At 35.6% G+C, this 19,731-nt stretch overlaps 1 protein-coding gene and 1 non-coding gene across 2 annotated transcripts in view; both read right to left on the reverse strand.

Moving 5' to 3' along the window:
* The window catches only part of MIB1 (MIB E3 ubiquitin protein ligase 1), a 136,768-nt gene that overhangs the window by 47,477 nt on the left and 69,560 nt on the right, over positions 1–19,731 (reverse strand). The window contains exons 10-12 of the mRNA XM_039463699.2: positions 17,993–18,100; positions 6,815–7,012; positions 2,995–3,146 (exon numbers count right to left, since the gene is read on the reverse strand). Of these exons, the coding sequence (XP_039319633.1) occupies positions 2,995–3,146; positions 6,815–7,012; positions 17,993–18,100 (458 nt within the window). The remainder of the gene's footprint in view (positions 1–2,994; positions 3,147–6,814; positions 7,013–17,992; positions 18,101–19,731) is intronic.
* Positions 4,699–4,898, reverse strand: LOC120361717 (small nucleolar RNA SNORA73 family). The gene has a single exon (XR_005577852.1). It is a non-coding gene; the product is annotated as a small nucleolar RNA SNORA73 family (small nucleolar RNA).

Here is a 19,731-nt window from a genome sequence, read left to right on the forward strand (position 1 = left end):
ACCAAAAGTATTTAGTCCTCAAAAAAGAAAGAAAATTCTAAGCATCACTACTTTTTACTCATGAAATATTTCACCTTTCCATATTTGTTTTCTCAGCTGTAAAATAAAAACTCTGCTAGTGATAAATACTTTGACTCTCCTCACTGTCTTCTTTGTCCCTTATAAAAATGTATATATATACATAATATTCTCCTTCAGTGGGGATAAACTGAAGGAAAGGAAAATAACAAGTAACCTAACATCCATGTAATGTTCTTAATGATTTCAATAAGACTATAGATAATTTAATATTATTTAACAGAGACAAACATTTCAGCAATTAATAAAGATTACTGAAGACAAGAGTAGTTTAAAAACCTGGATGTTCACACATTCTCAACTCCTGACCACTCCTCTGTTTCAAAATGAAAATCATTCTCTAAAAGACTGTGGGCAACAGGAGATACATATAAATATGTATCTTTTCACTTCATTCAAGATCTTCTTCTTACTATTAATCACATCTCAGTCACGGTAAATACATTTATGTATTACAAGACATATAGTGTTTGAGAGTAGATGCATGAGCATACATTAGAGAAAATGGGCACACTCTTAAGTATCCTATTACTCGATAGACTGACCTATATTTTGTAGATAGCACTCAGCATGTTCACAGTTGTAAGGAAAGCATTAAACACCAAAATACTGTAAAGCTTATCAAATCTTCAAACAGTTAACATAGTCTTGTTTACAGACTATATTTCAGAATTTAAAAAGTAAAAAAGGCATCATAACATTCTAGAGGGAAAACTATGAGTTGATCACATATTCTGTAAGATTTTTATTATGTGTCTTTGTGGGAATTAGTAAATAAGAAATGCCTGTGAAATTATCTTAGTACCAGCCTAAAAACATAACAAATATATATCACATCAGGTGATTCACTCATATATACTTTTACTTTTCACATTCAATTTCTATTAAAGAAAAATTTGTAAATAATACTATATAAAGTAATTTTATAATTATATTAATGTTATCTGTACTTCCAAAATACCTATTGATTGTTTTTGCCAGCTCTGCAGAGAATACTGCTGACTATTTTCATGCCTGTGAGGGAGCTCTAAAAACTTAGCTAAGAATGGAGCATCTTTACAGAAAGTACCTAAGTAACATGCTGATTATGCTACTCTAAAGAAATTCAGTTTTCACCTTTATCAGCAGAAATAATTTCTGCTCTTGCTTTAAATCTGAAATTTTACCTGTATACTAAGAGATGATAAATATGGCTAAACTCTAGGGGGAAACATGCCTATAAATATTAGCTATTAGAATAGAAAAACAGCATTGTTCTTAGTATTGATACATTCACTGCCTGTGTGTTTTGGTTTTGCTTCACAAACAGACCATAATAGAGTAAAAGTGATATAAAGTGGTTTAACAGTTATGATTCTAAGTCACCTAGACCTTGCTCAAGTTACAGCTGCTTCAGTAATCAGCTACATGTTCTTGGATAATTAAATTCATCTCTATAAGCCTCATAATCTTCACCTAATAAAATGAGGATATTAACACCTGCCTCAAAAAGCTATTGAAAGGATTGAGATGATGCATGTAAAGCACTTTGCAGAGGCTGGCACATGGTAAGTGCTATCATAATCTTCTGTTTGAAGGGCAGGAAAAATATACTACTACTGTCTCCTTCATAATGCCAAAATCTGAAAAGTACAAATATTTGTAATTTGGGTAAAAAAAAAATCATGATGTGATCTAAAATATGGTCATTAATTTCATACTACATTATACACCCACTGTTACAGTCACCAATAAGCAGTAGGAATAAAATCCTTTTGTTTCCTGTGGTCACCCTCTAGTGGTGATCCTAAGAAACTTTAAAAGATCAAAAAAAGGGCCGGGCACTGTGGCTCAAGCCTGTAATACCAGCACTTTGGGAGGCCGAGGCAGGTGGATCACGAGGTCAAGAGATCGAGACCATCCTGGTCAACATGGTGAAACCCCGTCTCTACTAATAATACAAAAAATTAGCTGGGCATGGTGGTGCGTGCCTGTAATCCCAGCTGCTCAGGAGGCTGAGGCAGGAGAATTGCCTGAACCCAGGAGGCGGAGGTTGCGGTGAGCCGAGATCGTGCCATTGCACTCCAGCCTGGGTAACAAGAGCAAAACTCTGACTCAAAAAAAAAAAAGATCAAAAAAAAAGGTAACATGATACAAAAATACAATAAGGAACCAAAGAATAAGTGTTCAGAATAGATTAAATTATCAAAAATCAAAGTGAACATTTTCCTTAGTCGAGATATATAAGTTTGACTCAACTATAACCAGAAGACATCTATCTAATGCATAATTTCCTAAAATGCTTAAGGTAAAGTTGTTCCAAAAAGTGAGTTCATGGAAATCTCTAAGCATTTTCCCATTCTCTGGGGCACTGCAGATCCTTTATAAAGAATGAGATTCTCCAAAAGCAGTCTTTCACAAACTTCAACCAGCAAATACATTTTTCAGTAGTACAGCACTGCTGTAACAATGGATGAGGGGATAGAGACACTAAAAGTTTATATAACTAATTATATTATTAATAAGGAGTTAGGTGACTTAATATTTATTTAGTCTTAAGTTTTAAAACAATAATTATCATGCAAATGGTAACATGAGATTAGAGAACACCTTGAGAATTATTTTGAAGAAACATAAATGTCAAAATGAAATGCATTTTAATTAAATCTTTAGAAAGAAACCAGTATTTCTAATATCTTATATCGACATTTAATATAAATTTAAGTAGTTATTTCATAATACTTGTATTAGATTAACAACCAAATAATCATCATAAAAAACTAACATACTAAATAAAGGCATGATTTTCACAAACCTTCAAAATGATTTAAAATACTAAAACAGTCAAAAATTATTTCTTCATCAGTATCAGAAAAAGAGAATCAGCAGCAGAAAAATATTTTTGAATCGCACATAAAATAGTAAAGTGTGACATACCTCGGATTTCCCCTTAGTGCAGCATGATGTAGAGCATTAAATCCATTATTGTTTGTGATGGTAACATCTGCTCCAGCTTCCAAAAGAACTGCTAGGATATCATCACGTTTCTTACTTATTGCATCATGAAGAGGGGTATCACCTTCAGAATCCTTTAAGTTTGAAGAGATTTTCATTAGTTCTTCAATTAATCATCTCATGGAACAGTAATACTCATACCAAATTGCTAAACAAACAGAAACAGAGACCATATCCAACAAATGCCAATAAAAGAGCACTATCTGTGATAAATACAAAAATACAGGCAAAGACTGGGCATGCTGGCTCATGTCCGTAACCCTAGCCCTTTGGGAGGCTTAGGCAGGAGGATCACCTGAGGCCAAGAGTTCAACACCAACCTAGGCAACATATCAAGACCCTGTCCGTACAAAAATTTTTTAAATTAGCTAAGTGTGGTGGTGTGCACCTATAGTCCTAGCTACTCATGAGGCTGAGGCAGAAGTTCAAGGCTGCAGTGAGCTGTGATCATGTCACTGCACTCCAGCCAGGGTGACAGAGTGAGACTCTAGCTCCAAAAATTAAAAAAAAAAAAAAAATACAAGCAAGAAACACTGGTCACATTATAGTAAGGAAAGTCATACTCATATCTAGTTGGAAAACACAATAAACATGCTGAAGTTTCTTTTTTTTTTTTTTTTTTGAGACAGAGTTTTGCTCTTTTGCCCATGCTAGAATGCAGTGGCATGATCTCAGCTCACTGCAACCTTCACCTGCCATTCCAGTTTCAAGTGATTCTCCTTCCTCAGCCTCCCAAGTAGCTGGGAGTACAGGCTCCCAACACCAAGCCTGGCTAATTTTCATATTCATAGCAGAGACAAGGTTTCACCGAGTTGGCCTGGCTAGTCTACAACTCCTGACCTCATGATCCACCCACCTTGGCCTCCCAAAGTGCTGGGATTATAGGCCTCAGCCACCGCTCCTGGCACATGCTAAGGCTTTACAAAGAAAAATACTAGAATAGAATAGAATAGAATAGAATAGAATAGAATAGAACAGAACAGAACAGAATAGGGAGCCTCAAACATAACTAGTGACAAAAACTAATGAGGTGAAAAGCTGACCTCCAAATTTAATAACTTTAAAATGACCTTAATCGTTGTACCGTGAAATTCCATATCAAACCTACACCGAAATGAAAGTCAGTGGTTTTCAACCTTGGCTGCTCATTAGAATCTGCTGGGGAGATCTTTTAAAATCTTTAATACAGAAAAAAAGAGAGAGAGAGAAAAAAAAATCTGATGTCCAGGGTGTTCACCATACTAAATCTCTAGAGGTGAGAGCGAGGTATTAGCAACTCTTCAAAGCTCCCCAGATGAATATATTGTGTAGTCATACGTGAGAATCATTAAACTAAGAATTTTCAAAGCACAGGAAAGTGGCTAGTTAGCCAAAGGTAAAGCAATTGTAAATGAAAATTTAGCAATCTCAGTCTACCATTTTTTAAGCTACTTTTTACAGTAATCAATTGACTTAGCAGTAAATTTTTATTCATTAGCAGTCATGTATATACATGAATAATTTAAATTTCATTTATTTCATAGTTTCACAGATGCTATTCTCAGTCAAGTCATATATAACCTAGACTATATTACAGTTGCCAAATTCAGCTTTCCATTTGTTTTTTGTTTAATTATGTTTTACTAGACATGTTTCCTGAATGGTTTGTCTCCCCAGTGATTGTCCACAGGACTGTGAGAAGCTACAGGAATATGCAGGTTCACCAGACTCAGCTTCATCTCCAATGCTGTAGAAAGAGACTGTACCCATGTGGCAGAGCTCTATGCTCCCCTAAGCCATGTGGACAGAGCCTGGAAAAAATGATCTCCCAGGGTATTACACATTGGAGCCACCTGTTTTTGTAAAATATTGGAACACTGCCACACCCATTCATTTATGTATTATCTATGGCTGCTTTCATTCTGCAATGACAGAATTAGACAATTGTGGTAGAAGACAAATGAAAGCCTAAACTATTATCTGTGTCCATTACAGAAAATGTTTGCTAATCCCAGGAATATATTTAGCAACTTAACAACACTTTAACACTGGTTATTTCTAAGTGATGAGCCTGCACTTTTCTGTATATTCAAGAACATAAAGAATTCCTGCCAGGCATGATAGTTCACACCTGTAATCCCAGGACTCTGGGAGGTGGGGGCAGGAAGACTGCTTGAGCCCAGAAGTTTGAGACCAGCCTGGGCGACAGGGGGAGGCCCCATTTCTACAAAAAATTAGGCAGGGATGGAGGCTCACACCTGTAGTCCCAGCTACTCTGGAGGCTGAGGTGCGTCCTGAAGGTTGTGACTGCAATAAGCCATGATCACGCCACTGAACTCCAGCCTGGGCAACAGAGCAAGACCCTGTCTCAAAAAAAAAAAAAAAAAAGAATTCCTAACCCATGTTCAATCCAGCCATCTACCTTCTATCCTCCTGTATCTGGTGACACTAAAAATTTGTAGTGTTCAACCTGAAACAGTCTTCTAATATGACTAGAATACACTGCAGGTTCCCAAATCCTTATCACTCTTCTCAATTACTCTTTCTCTACATCCCACACTCACACTCTCAACAGATGACCTTGTCTCCCATTTCAGACAAAAAAGGTCAGCAGATATAAATTGCCTCTCCTTACAGATTAACACCCCCCAATTCTTCCCTCATCCTCCAATCCTGCCTCCTCCCACTTACAAGGACATATCCTAGATCTCATCAGTTCCAAAGCAGGTGCACTTCAGAAAGCTTAGTTTCTAATAATTATCTAGCTGAACAAAATCTATTCTTTCAGTTCTTCTCAAGCCCTCATTCCCACTACTACTGTTCTTTATTACTTCCCTGAGATCTATCCAATCCAGCAACTAATTCCTGGATGCTGTAAATCAACTAAACTGCAAGCAGCTTATGATTCTAACCACCGTCCCACTTTTTAAAAAGTCATTATTGAGTTTCCAACTGAAACAAATTATGTTTTACATATACAAACAGTGTTTCAGGGAATATTTTTATTTAAAAATTTTACGTTGTTTCAAGCCTATTCTGTTAAGGAACCTAAAAGTTGGCAAATTAGGTTGAGGTCCTGTTTTATTTTGCTACAAAATTACTAAGTATAGAAACTTTAATCAGAGAGGTACACAAGACAAGTTGCTTAGTAACGAAACTAAGGAGATAATGAACACAGACTACACTTTCCATATATCTATGGTTTAATCTGGTTATAAAACTGTAGCTGGGATAATCAATTAGGAACCACTGCTTCAAAAATTAGGTCCTACTGTAAATCAACTCTAAAATCCTATATATTTTCCAAAACAGAAAATCTCCGAAGACTACACTAATGACTATTCAAAGTCCCTAAACTACAATAAAAGCTACAATTAAAATAATTTAAGTAGTTATGAAGTACGTATTATGAAATATGAACTGTTGAGGCTCACTGTCAAGATCAATAAAGTTGAATCCATTCATAAGCTGATATTTTTACAAGGAAGTCCCTATTCTCACTGCCTAATCTAAACACAATCTATTGATTTTTCTAAAAAAAAAACAAACAAAAAAATAGCTGAGGGACAGAGACACACACACACACACACACACACACACACACACACACAAAACAGCTGCCAATTTTGTAACATCTTATGCCTTTGGTGTCATTTATGACCATATGAGAATGATAACAAAGGAATGCTTACCATAGAACTTAATGTTTCCCTTTAATAGGATCCTACCAATACCTGCAGGATATATTTCTTTAAAGGTTTACCTGGAGACTGGGATGACAGCCAAAGTCCAATAAAGTCTTCACAACTTGAAGATGACCTTTATTGACAGCAATATGAAGTGGGGTCTGTCGGCGCTTGTTTCGAGCATTCAAATCAGCACTGCCTCGGTGTAGCACTTCTATAACAGCCCCTTCATCTCCAAAAGCTGCATGGTGAACGGCTCTATCACCATCTTTATCCTAAACATTAGCATTGAAATCTCAATTAGTGAGTATTTTAGAAAGAAAAAAACCTTGAAGCTGTAATAACACACCAAGAAGCAGATTAATTTGAGAAAAGGAAACATAAGATGGAACCAACAAAATACACAGAACTTGGCCAGGCACAGTGGCTCATGCCTGTAATTCCAGGACTTTTAGAGGAGAAGGCAGAAGGATCACTGGAGGCCAAGTAAATTGTACAGTTGAATAAGATTTTCAACAAGACCAATCTGGGCAACATAGCAAGATCCTGTTTTGTAAAGACAGCCAGGTATAGTTGCATCCATGTGTAGTCCTAGCTACCTGGGAGGCTGACGCAAGAGGATCACTTGAACCCAGGAGTTTGAGGTTACAGTGAGCTATGATTGCACCACTGCACTCTGCCTGGGGCAACAGAGTGAGACCCTGACTCTATAAAAAATTTTTTTAAACCTAGAAACCGACTTGAGTAGTGATTAACTCCCGAAGATAAATGATAAACTTAGATCAAGACATCATATACATATTATATATATAGATATCAAACTAACAGTTATATTATCAATCTTTCAGTACTCCTCATTTATCTGCCATGATGTTAAGCCACTTTTTTTGCCATTTAAACATTTTTACAATGACTTTTTTTTTTTTCTTTTTAAGAATCAGGGTCCTGTTCTGTCACCCAGGCTGGAATGCAGTGACACAATCATAGCTCACTGCAGCCTTGTACATAGAAAGCACACTAAGATGAGTTGTGTGACCGAAAAAAAAAAAAGAATGCCAAACAACGTGATCTCAATTGGCTTTAATGGGCAGCAACTTATCAACACTTTAATGCTGGTTATTTCTAAGTGATGAGCATGCACTTTTCTGTATATTCAAGAACAGAAAAAATATATTAAATAACACCGTTAAAAGATGAAAATGAAGCACAAACTACCAAAATTACATGTATCAAAAATTCTAAAACTATTTCAGAAGAATCAAATTTTCCTCACATCCTGTAACAGGCCTATCTCTGAAGAAATGAAAAGACTCAATTGCTTACATTTTTTGAAGTACTTTATAAAGGAGGAAAAAAAATGACTGCACTGTGCCATGAAGGTATACATAGTTTATACCAAAAAGTATGAAAAGAAGTCTCACTGCCTTGCCAGAAGCAGATGGAAAAAGGTATTAGGTATAAGGGTACCGCATTTATTTGAATACTGCATCAGAAATTCTGATACCCACCAAGACCATTTGTCTGTCCCTGTTACTGGTTCTCTAAGACTTCCTCCATCAAGAGCAATGGTTTCTGGTTCTCAACACAACTGTGCCCCCCTGGTGGGCTCCCTAGTTTTGCAAGGGGTTTGACAATCCATATGGCACCCAGGATTAGCTAAATTACTTTTCAAAGATAACACAGATAAACACTGTTGTGATTAAATGCACTTAAACAGTTCATTAAAAACAGTCACAGAATTCAAAGTAGTTTTTGGTCATATTTTCTCAAACAGATTAAATGTAAAAGCATTCATGCAGGAATCTACAACAGTTTGACAATCATTTATTGAAAAGGTAGGGAACTACAATTCAGGGATAGTACTACCTTACTACATTTCCAGCTGAATCAGTTTTTATTATCAATTTTGAGAAAGGAACTGGCAAACAACCACATGAAATATCTAAGATTCAACTCTTGTACCTTTTCCCTGGTGGTCTTGTGTTTGGTGGTCTTGCCTTAAGATTTGGCACTCTCTCTCAACTCTTGTGCCTCTGAGTAGCATTACATTTAAACATGACAGAAACACAAGTGTTTTACAAAAAAAAGTTTTTTAATAAGACATATATACAAATTATCTCTCTAGTAACACATAGAATTCAGAATCTTGGAGTTAAGATCTTCCCAACTTCCAGTCTTTTTTTTTTTGTTTTTTTCGTTACAGTTTTTAACCCCATTTTATAATTCACCTTCTGTTGAAAAGGGGAACATCAGGCCACTAACACTGAATAAAAACAGGAACTATTCATGAAGTACACCATACATTTATGGTCATTAGAAAACCACTACTGAAACAACTTATTGCAGGTTCTGTCAAAAATTTACATAAAAACAAACACCAAAGCATTACAAACTCTGATATATATGTTTGTCAAAAGGAAATAAAAACAATTTTTAAATTATGAAAAACACACATGCAAATTAGAAAATTACAATTAAATACAAAATTAATTTACTTCCAGGTTTCTCTTCTAAATTAGAAAACTGCAGTTATAAATAAGACCTTAACTTATAAGTTATATTGCTTTCTTCTGAATTCATCTTAAGTACTCCAAATAAACCTAAAACACAGTTCATTTGCCTGTCCCTGTTACTAGTACCAAAGAGAATTTTAAGAAACAAGGTTACAGCTGACCTCTACAAGATTATCTCAAAGAATCTGTAAAGGGGCCTCAAATTAAATCTAAAACTGATCTTGTTTCTTTCTACTCTCTTGCCCTATTCTCTCTCCTCTCAATTTTCCAAAACCTGCTCTTGTTTAGTATTGCCAATCTTAGCTGACAGAACTACAGGCCATATGGTCAACAAAATCAGTATCTGTAAGTCACAGTCAACTGCTTCCTCTCTGTGAGTCTCTATATGCAATAAACAAACTCTGCAGTTTTTACTTCTCAATTTACGCTCAAATCTATTCTCTCTTCTCCAACTCTACCACAAACTCATTCAGGCCATCATTCTTACTACCTGGACAAATACCACAACTCAACCTCCCTCCACTTTCTTATCCGACTCTATTCTTCACACCAAAGTCAGAATTCTCTCTACAAAACACCAATTTTAAGTTTAAACCTCTTCAATGTCTCTCTACTATGTACAAAACAAATGCCTTTTGAGCTCTATCTCTGTGAACCATTCCAGCCTCATCTGCTGCCACAGTTCCCTCAGATAGCAGGCTCCAACTTATCAACTTATGGGATCCTGTGTATTTTCACATGCTACTACTCCCTAGACCTGGAATGCTCTTCGTTGCCCTCTTGGACTGGAAACTAGGTATCTTATAAAATTCAGCTCAGGCATCACTTCGCCTGTGAAATTTCCCCTGACTCTCACAAAATTTATTTCTGTTACACCATTTCTCACACTATAGCATAATTACTTGTTCTGAAGTCTTTTTACTTGGCTATGAGCATCTTGGGGACTATGACTGTATCTTAGTCATCTTTATTTCCAGGAGCTAGCACAGTGCCTATTAACTAGTAAGAATAAAAATGGGTGTTGAATAAATAACCATTAGGATTTTTTAATATTTTTATTGCAGCAAAACATACATAAAATTTACCATCTTAACCATTTTTAATGTACGATTCAGTGATATTAAGTACATTCATATCATTGTACAACCATCACCACCATCCACCTCCAGAACTCTTTTCGTCTTGCAAAAAGTGAAACTCTATACTCATTAAAAACTGAAAAAACGGAAACTCTATACCCTATTCCTCCTACCCCAGTCTCTGGAAACCACCATACATTCTACTTTCTGTCCCCATGATTTTGACTACTATCTATACTTCTTAGTGGAACCATACAGTATTTGTCTTTTTGTAATTGGCTCACTTCACTTAGAATAATGGCCTCCAGGATCAGCCACATCTTACAGTGTCAGAATTTCCTTTCTTTCTAAATTTAATGATATACCCTTATAAGCACATACCACATTTTGCTCATCCATTCTTCTGTCAATGGATACTTGGGCTGTTTTCATGCTTTAGCTGTTACGAATAATGTTGCTATGAACACAGGTGAATAAATACCTCCTCAAGACTTCCTTTCCAGTCTACGGGCTATATACTCAAAAGCAGAACTGCTGGATCATATTGTAATTCAATTTTTAATCTTTTGTGCAACTAACATATTCTTTTTAATTTATATTCCCATGAACAGTGCAAAAAGTTCTAATTTCTCCACATCCTCCTGACATATTTTTTCTAGTTGTTTTGATAACAGTCACCCTAATGGCTGTAAGGCAGTATCTCACTATGGTTTTGGTTTGTATTCCCCTAATAATTAGTGATGTTAAACATGTTTTCATGTGCTTACTTATCATTCATATATATTCTTTGCAGAAATGTCTATTCAACTAATTCAAGTCAAACGGAATTTTTTAGGTTTTCTTGAGGTTGAGTTTTAAGAGTTCTATATATATTTGAAATTTTAATCTCTAATCAGATATATCACTTCAAAATTCTTCCATTTCATAGGCTGCCTTTTCTCTCTGTTGACAGACGTCCTTTGATACATGTAAGTTTTTAATTTTCATGAAGTCTAATTTGTCTATTTTTCTTTTGTTGCCTATACTTTTGGCGTCATATCCAAGAAAGCACTGCCAGATACAATGCCCTCTTCCTCTTCAAAAAAAGGTTTACAGTTTTATATCTTACCTTTAATTCTCTCAGGCATTTTGAATTAATTTTTGCATATACTGTTAGATAAGATTCCTACTTCATTCTTTTAATGTGAATATCCAGTTGCCCAAGCATCATTTGTTTAAGAGATTGCTCTTTTCCTATTAAATTGTCTTGGACCTCAAAAAAAAAATCAACTGACCTTAAATGCAAAGGTTTATTTCTGAATTCTCAATTCTCTTCTATTGGTCTTTATTTCTACCTTTATGTCAGTAATACACTGCCTTGATTACTGCTGCCTTGTGGTAAGTCTTAAAAGTAGGAAGTGTGAGTCCTCCAACTTTTGTTCTTTCTCAAGACTGCTTTGGCTGTTTGGGGCTCTCTTGAAATTCCACATGAATTTTTGGAAAGATTTTTCTATTTCTGCAAGAAACACCTTTAGGATTTTGACAGAATTTCATTGAATATGTAGATCTCTCTGGGTAGTACTGACATCTTAACAATACTCAATTTTCTAATCCACAAATATGGGAAGTTCCAGCTGTTTGTCTTAATTTCTTTCAGTAATATTTTATAGTTTTCAATGTGTAAGTTTTATCTCGGGCTGGGTGCGGTGGCTTAAGCCTGTAATCCCAGCACTTCAGGAGGCCACGGCGGGTGGATCACGAGGTCAAGAGATCGAGACCATCCTGGTCAACATGGTAAAACCCCGTCTCTACTAAAAATACAAAAAAAATTAGCTGGGCATGGTGGCACGTGCCTGTAATCCCAGCTACTCAGGAGGGTGAGGCAGAAGAATTGCCTGAACCCAGGAGGCGGAGGTTGCGGTGAACCGAGATCATGCCATTGCACTCCAGCCTGGGTAACAAGAGCGAAACTCTGTCTCAAAAAAAAAAAGTCTTATCTCCTTGGTTAAGTTCATGCCTAAGTATTTTGTTCTTTTTGATGTTATTGTAAATGGTATTGTTTTCTCAATTTCCTGAAAGGAAAGACTGACTGTTAACAGACTGTTCAATTAACAGACTATACATCTGTGTTTTAACTGCATTCTGCTAAACTGCTAAATTTGTTCTAAAAGCATTTTTTGTGTGAAATCTTTAGGTTTCCACATGTAAGATCACTATAAACAGAGATAACTTTTATTTCCTTTCCAATTTGGATGTCTTTTCTTTTTCTTGCCTAACTGTTCTGGTCAGCACTTCCAATTCTGTTGAATAGAAGTGATAAAAGCAGGTATCCTTGCCCTGTTCTTAGAAGTTTTCAGTCTTTCACCATTGAGTATGATGTTCATTGTGGGCTTTTCATACATGGCTTTTATTACATTGAGGTAGTTCCCTACTATTCCAAGTTTATTGAGTGTTTTTATCATGAAAGGGTGTTAAATTATGTCAAATGCTTTTTCTGATCATTGGAATGATCATGCAGCTTTTCCCCAATTGATTTTCCTATGTTGAACAATCTTTAACATTCCAAGCATAAATCCCAATTGATCATGGTATATGATCCCTTTATCATGCTGCTGAATGTGGTTTACTAATATAAGGATTTTTGCACCAGTGTTCATATGGGATATTGGTCTGTAGTTTCCTTACAGTGTCTTTTTCTGGCTTTGTACTGGTTTTGCTGGCTTTATAGAATGAGTTAGGAAGTCTTCTCTCCTCTCTAATTTGTTGGAAAAGTTTGAGAAAGAATGATATTAGTTCTTTGTTAGATGTTTGGCAGAAATCCCCACTGAAACCATAAGGTCCAGGGCTTTTCTTTGTTGGGAAAATTTTAACTACTGATTTAATCTCCTTACTAGCTACAGATTTATTCAGGTTTCCTATTTCTTCATGATTCTGTTTTGTTAGGTTTTGTGTTCTAGAAATTCATAGTACTCTCTTATAATCCTTTTTATTTCTGTAGAATTAGTAGTAATGTACCCACTTTCATTTCTGATTTTGGTAATTTGGGTCTTTTTTCTTAGTCCATCTACCCAAAAAATTAGGGTTATCTGACAAAGCCTAGTATTGTTTCCTACTATTAATCTCCATTTGAAGCAGTTTTTTATTAAATGATGAAGCTACCCTAAATGTCCTTATGACTTAAGCATATTTTTGTACTGTGTTTGAAAACTCATAGTAAAGACACATTTTAAAAAACTGATCTCCCATCCAAATCTCCATACCTTTACTATTACACTTCATCAGTGGGGTGAAAAAATATAGAGTCCATGGCAGATCGAAAATTAGCTCACCTATATCAACATACCTAAGATATCATAGTCCTTGATGTCTTTACCTATACATTAAGGAGGAAATAGAATGTAATCCTACTGAACTCAGTAGGTCAATATATGAAGAGTACCAACTTTCCAAAATAGCTCTTTGAGGTTTCCCGAAGAAAAAGAAATCAGAAACAAAATGTAATCTTATCACATGTTCCAGAGGTATGCTATGTGCCAAATAATTGATAACAGCTTAAATCAACCAAAAACTCTGCAACTGTAATCTATACTATTGGGCAGCAACTTTTCTCTGAAGGGCCAGAAAGTAAATATTTTACTTTTTACTGCCATATGGTCTCTTATCAAAACTATACAGGTACTTTTCTCTGTCATACTATAGGAGCCACAGACAGGGCTGTGCTGTGTTTCAACACTACTTTACAATACAGATGGAGGGCGGCATTTGATCTGTGAGCTGTACTTTGCAGACCCTGATCTATACTCTCTTGAGTCTACTTCCTAATGCAGATGGAAAAAATGATAGGTTACCAAATGAGACAACTAGAAAACAAAATACATTATTTCCTTTATGCTTCTGCTAACTCCAAAACTTTTAATAAAACTAGATTTTAAAAAATTAATTACCATTTTTAGGTGTGATAAAGGTGATAAACTTTTAAAAATAACTCTTATGTTTTAGGACACATATTAAATATTTACTGATGAAATAATATGGTATCTATCTAGATCTGCTTCAAAATAATTCAGTAGGGGGAATGGAAGGAAAATTGTATAGATAAAATAAAACTGGTAATGACTATTAATTGCAGTGGGGTGATGGGTACATAAGATTCATTATACTAGTCTCCCTACTTTTTTATATGTTTAATATTTCTAATGATAAAAATAAAAAACATATCACTTTATAAACAAGCTGGCAAATAATGAATGACAAATCTAAATACATTTGCAAAATAAAGTAACTATTTTCTCCACTTCAGCACTACTGACATTTAAAGCCAGATCACTGTTGTAAGGAGCTGTCCTGAGCACTGCAGGACATTCAACAGCATCCTTGGCTTCTATCCTCTAGACGTCGGTTGTACCTCCACCACCCACCCACTTGTAACAATTAAAAATGCCTCCGGACAGTTCCAAATGTCCCTTGTGGAACCTGAATGCCCCCAGCTAAGAATCAATATATTAAACAAACTATATAGCTGTTTAACAGGCAACGTTAATTCTTATATCCTAAAAAAATGAGACACTGATGAACTTTTGTTTTAATTTTCAGCTGTAGTCTTGTTTGAGATAGGGTCTCACTCCTGTCACCCAGACTGGAGTGCAGTGGTGTGATTTCAGCTCACCGCAGCCTGGGCTTCTTGGACTCAGGTGATTCTCCTACCTCAGCCTCCCAAGTAGATGAGACTATAGCTGCGCACCAGCACACCTGGCTAATATTTTGTATTTTTAGTAGAGAAGGGGTTTTGCCATGTTGCCAAGGTTGGTTCTGAACTAGGCTCAAGCAATTCGCCCACCTCAGACTCCCAAAGTGCTTGGATTACAGGCGTGAACCACTGTACCTGGCCAACATTTATATTTTAACTCAATTTTTAAATGTAGTTTTTCCTTTACCAATTGGGAAACTGTTATTAATTTAACCTGATGTATAAATATTCCTTTTCACACTTCTACAAATTGCATCTGCTTATAATGAATTTTAAAATAAAAAATGCATAAAATGGAAATCCAAATGAGGAATATGGTAGAAGTCCCAGGTATCTCACTATTCTAGTTAACAGTTTGCAAACTTAAAAATACATTATTTATAAATATCTAAACTACTGAGACTCACTTCAACTCCCATCTTACCATGTCTACAGTATTAACCAACCATTTGTTTTACATTTGAGTACAGTTAATAAAAAAAAATGCTGGGTACAGTGGCTTACACTTTTAATTCCAACACTTTGGGAGGACAAGGCAGGAGGATCACTTGAGTTCAGGAGTTCGAGACCAAACTGGGCAACATAGTGACATCTTGTCTTCACAAAAAATTTTTTTTAATTAGACAAGCATGGTGACACACATCTGTAGCCCTAGCTACATGGGAGGCTAAAGTGGGAGAACTGTTTGAGCCTGGGAAGGCAAGGTTTCCGTGAGCCATGATCATGCCACTGCACTCAAGTCAGGGCAACAGAGCAAGACCCTGTATCAAAAAAAAAGAAAAGAAAATCTGGTCAGGCATGGTGGCTCATGCCAGTAATCCCAGCATGTTGAGGTGGGTGAATCACTCGAGGTCAAGAGTTCAAGATCAGCCTGGCCAACATGGCGAAACCCGTTCTACTAAAAACACAAAAATTAGCCAGGTGTGATAGCGCACACCTGTCATCTCAGCCACTTGGAGGGGGGCTGAGGCATAAGAATTACTTGAACCAGGGAGGTGGAGGTTGCAGTAAGCCAAGAACATGCCACTGCATTCCAGCCTGGAGACAGAGGGAGACTCTGTCTCAAAAAAAAAAAAGGAAAGAAAGAAAATCTACTCTTGAAAAACAGTGCCTATTTCATTCCTAATTCCATAGCTACAAATCTCTTCTGTAAAACCTCTCATGTGAACAAAAATCTCTAAAACATAAATATATGAATAATCCTATGCTGCCAAGTTGGTGATTAAATTCTGAATCAGGAAGCAGACTTTTAAAAAACAACTTAGGCAAAAAAAACTGTGGATTTTCAGCTTCCTGCCTTATTAGCTATACAATCAGAAGGGCTTTAGTTTTTCAGTAGTTGTTGCTCCTGAAGTTTCTGGAGTCATTAAATTAAAAATCAGATATTCAACTCAAGAAGTGTCATACCATTCTACCATAAAGCTAAAATAATAAGAAAATTAAGTAATTACCTTCTATTTACAAAATACTAAAATCAACTTAAGTCTTTCATTACCAAAAAGAACTTATAACACACACTGGGTTCCTAAATTCACAACCAAGAAAGATACAACTAAAAATTAATAGTGCAAAAGTAAAATCAAATTATATAATCTCATTCATAAAGACATCATAGTAATAAATCTATTGTATAGTTCACAGATATCTAATATGCTAATTTAAAACTCATGTTCTTGGGTATGGTGGCTCATATCTGTAATTTCAGCACTTTAGGAGGCTGAGGCAGGCACATCACTTGAGGTCAAGAGCTCGAGACCACCCTGGCCAATATGGCAAAACCCTGTCTCTACTAAAAATACAAAAATTACCCAGGTATGGTAGCAGGCATCTATAAGCCCAGCTACTGGGTAGGCTGAGACATAAGAATCACTTGAACCCAGGGGGCGGAGGTTGCAGTGAGCTGAGAATGCACCACTGCACTCCTGCCTGGGCAACAGAGTGGACTCTGCCTCATAAATAAATAAATAAATGTCAAGTTATTTCTAGGCAACAGAAAATTCCAACACCACAGATAACTTATTTACCCTTAAAAACCACAGGCTCTTTAGTAGCTGTCCAACAACTCAAAATATACACAATTAGGGGAAAAAGTAAAAAGTAACATAAGACTAGAAAAGGCTTCTCTGCAAATATGCATCTTTTTAAATTTTTTAATTAGTAAAAACAGGGTGATCCACCAATTTAGCCCTCAGCAATTCAAGTCCTCATTAAGCTCTCACAGATGAGTGTTTTTTAGACAAAATTGCAACATTCTGCCTAATTTAAATTTGCTTGAATTTGATTTATTCTAAATAAACTTGCACTGTACTAAAATATGTGTGATTCAAATATATTTTAGTAATGAGTAGTTAAGCAACACAAAGCAAGCCATCCTTCACACTGGAGGTATAGAGACTCCAATGATAGTAAGAAGTGTTTCTCTTGCATGAGAATATATTCTAAATCAAATGAAGCATATATATACACACATATAGTGATAAACATGCATTATGAACTCTTCAAATATCCATATTAAGGTCAAGAAACAATAAAACTTAAAAAATCCTAATTCAGTTATGACAAAACAACAACAACAAAAGTTTCCAAGTGTCACCAAGATCAGGAAAGATTCTGACCCAGTGGATTTATGTTCCTCTTCCATAAATTTCCCTAGTATGATTCTTGTATGAACCCATCTTGGCTCTCTAAAACATGATGGTTACACCACAGTCGCATAAAACTCAACTCCTATCTTTACCTAGGACTATGCTTAAAATAGAAAGGGATCACAGGAAGACAAGAAATATTTCAAGTTGTCTCTGTCAGATTTTTATTTTCAATCAGAAAAGCCTTGGTTGGAATTAAAATTTCAAAAATAAAAACAATTCATCTCATGATATAGAAATATTATTTCTAGGAAATTAATTTTTACTTAAAATATTTTTCAAGTTTACTTACCTCTGCTTCGACATCCACGTTTTGCTTCAACAGTAACTTTAAAATGTCAACATGTCCGTTCTGACTAGCAGCTTGCATAGCTGTGTGGCCAGCACATTGCCCATTTACCTAAATTTTTTTTAAAAAGAATGAAAGAATGAATGCCACAACTCAGAAACAGGCAATACATACACACAGTGTAAGTTTAAATCTAGTATACTGTATGATTCCATGAAAATAATTTAGGTTGGTGTTCCATATATCATAGTTCAGATAACTATAGTCTTCTTAATTTAGAGAAGGGAGGCAAGCACTGTTTTAAAAAACAGAAGTTCCATTGTCCAAAGAGTTACAAAAGAACTGTTAGGTAATCCGCAAAGTTGAAAGAAGTAAGGGAAAGAAGAAGGGAGGAATGAAAGGTAGTAAAGTTAGTTTTGTATATATACTCCTTTTTAGATTAATCTCTGAGTCCATGGTTCAATGAAAAAGCACTGCAGTGAATGGAAAACTTTTAGAAAAGATATTAGCTTTTAGAAAAGATATTAGCTGCTAGGGATAAATCAATTCAATTCAACAAAAATACCAAACATCAATTTGCAGGCAAACTGCAAGGATAATAAATAAGGATACATAAATAAGTTAGCAAGGTAGGTATATACAACTATTATAAAGCATTAATTTCCAACTCTTCCTTCACTTCAGATATTGTGTACATGTGTAACTAACCCATGGACATACCCAAGGCCAAGTACAATTCCTTAATTCTACCCGTTTCACTCCCATCCACAAAACCATTAAAGATGCTTAAAGATGGTAGCCTGGTCACATGTTTCTATACTATCTTTCCTGAAACCACACTAAAATGACAATAAAATAATTTAAAAAGTAAAAATCCATAAAGATAAAGGGAAAACATTAGAAAACAATAAAAAGTAACACATTTGTGAAGGAGAGAAAACAGACAGAAAAACGTTTTCTGACTTTAAAGAGAAGAGGAAGCCAGGTCAGCGTTGTGGCTCACACCTGTAATCCCAGCACTTTGGGAGGCCAAGGCAGGCAGATCACCTGAAGTCAGGAGTTAGAGACTATCCTGGCCAACATGTTGAAACCTCCTTTCTACTAAAAATACAAAAGTTAGCCAGGCATGTGACAGGCACCTGTAATCACAGCTACTCAGGAGGCTGAGGCAGGAGAATCATCTGAACTCAGGAGGTAAAGGTCACAGTGAGCTGAGAAGGTGCCACTGCACTCCAGCCTGAGTGACAGAGTGAGACTCCATCTCAAAAAAAGAAAAAGAATAAGAAAATTTTTTTATAAAGACCTATCATTAGTATGCTCAGCAAAGAAAAAGATAACATTGTATCCTCTTTAAACAACAACATGATACTATTTTTAAAAATGTGAAAAGAGCAACCAAAAAAAGCTTGAAATTCAAAACGGAAAGAATAATAAAAACCTTGGGAAAAGGGTGGGAAAATTAAGTTAAGAAACCTCCCAGAAAGTGAGTGGGGAAAAGAAAAACAAACAAACAAACAAACAAACAAAAAAAAAAAAACAGGGAAAATAAAGAAAATTCGAGGAATACTCCAAGAATAATCAATATGAATAATTATAGAAAATCTGCAAATATGAAAGACATGATTTCCAGTTTTAAAAAGTCAAACACCTAAAGCAGTGGATGAAAACAGATCCCTATCAAGGTGCATTACTGTGCAAGTTCTTAATGCTGACCCAAACAAAATATTACTGTGTTTGAGAGA

This window comes from Saimiri boliviensis, chromosome 13 (genome assembly GCF_048565385.1).
Source record: "Saimiri boliviensis isolate mSaiBol1 chromosome 13, mSaiBol1.pri, whole genome shotgun sequence".
Classification (NCBI taxonomy): Eukaryota; Metazoa; Chordata; class Mammalia; order Primates; family Cebidae; genus Saimiri; species Saimiri boliviensis.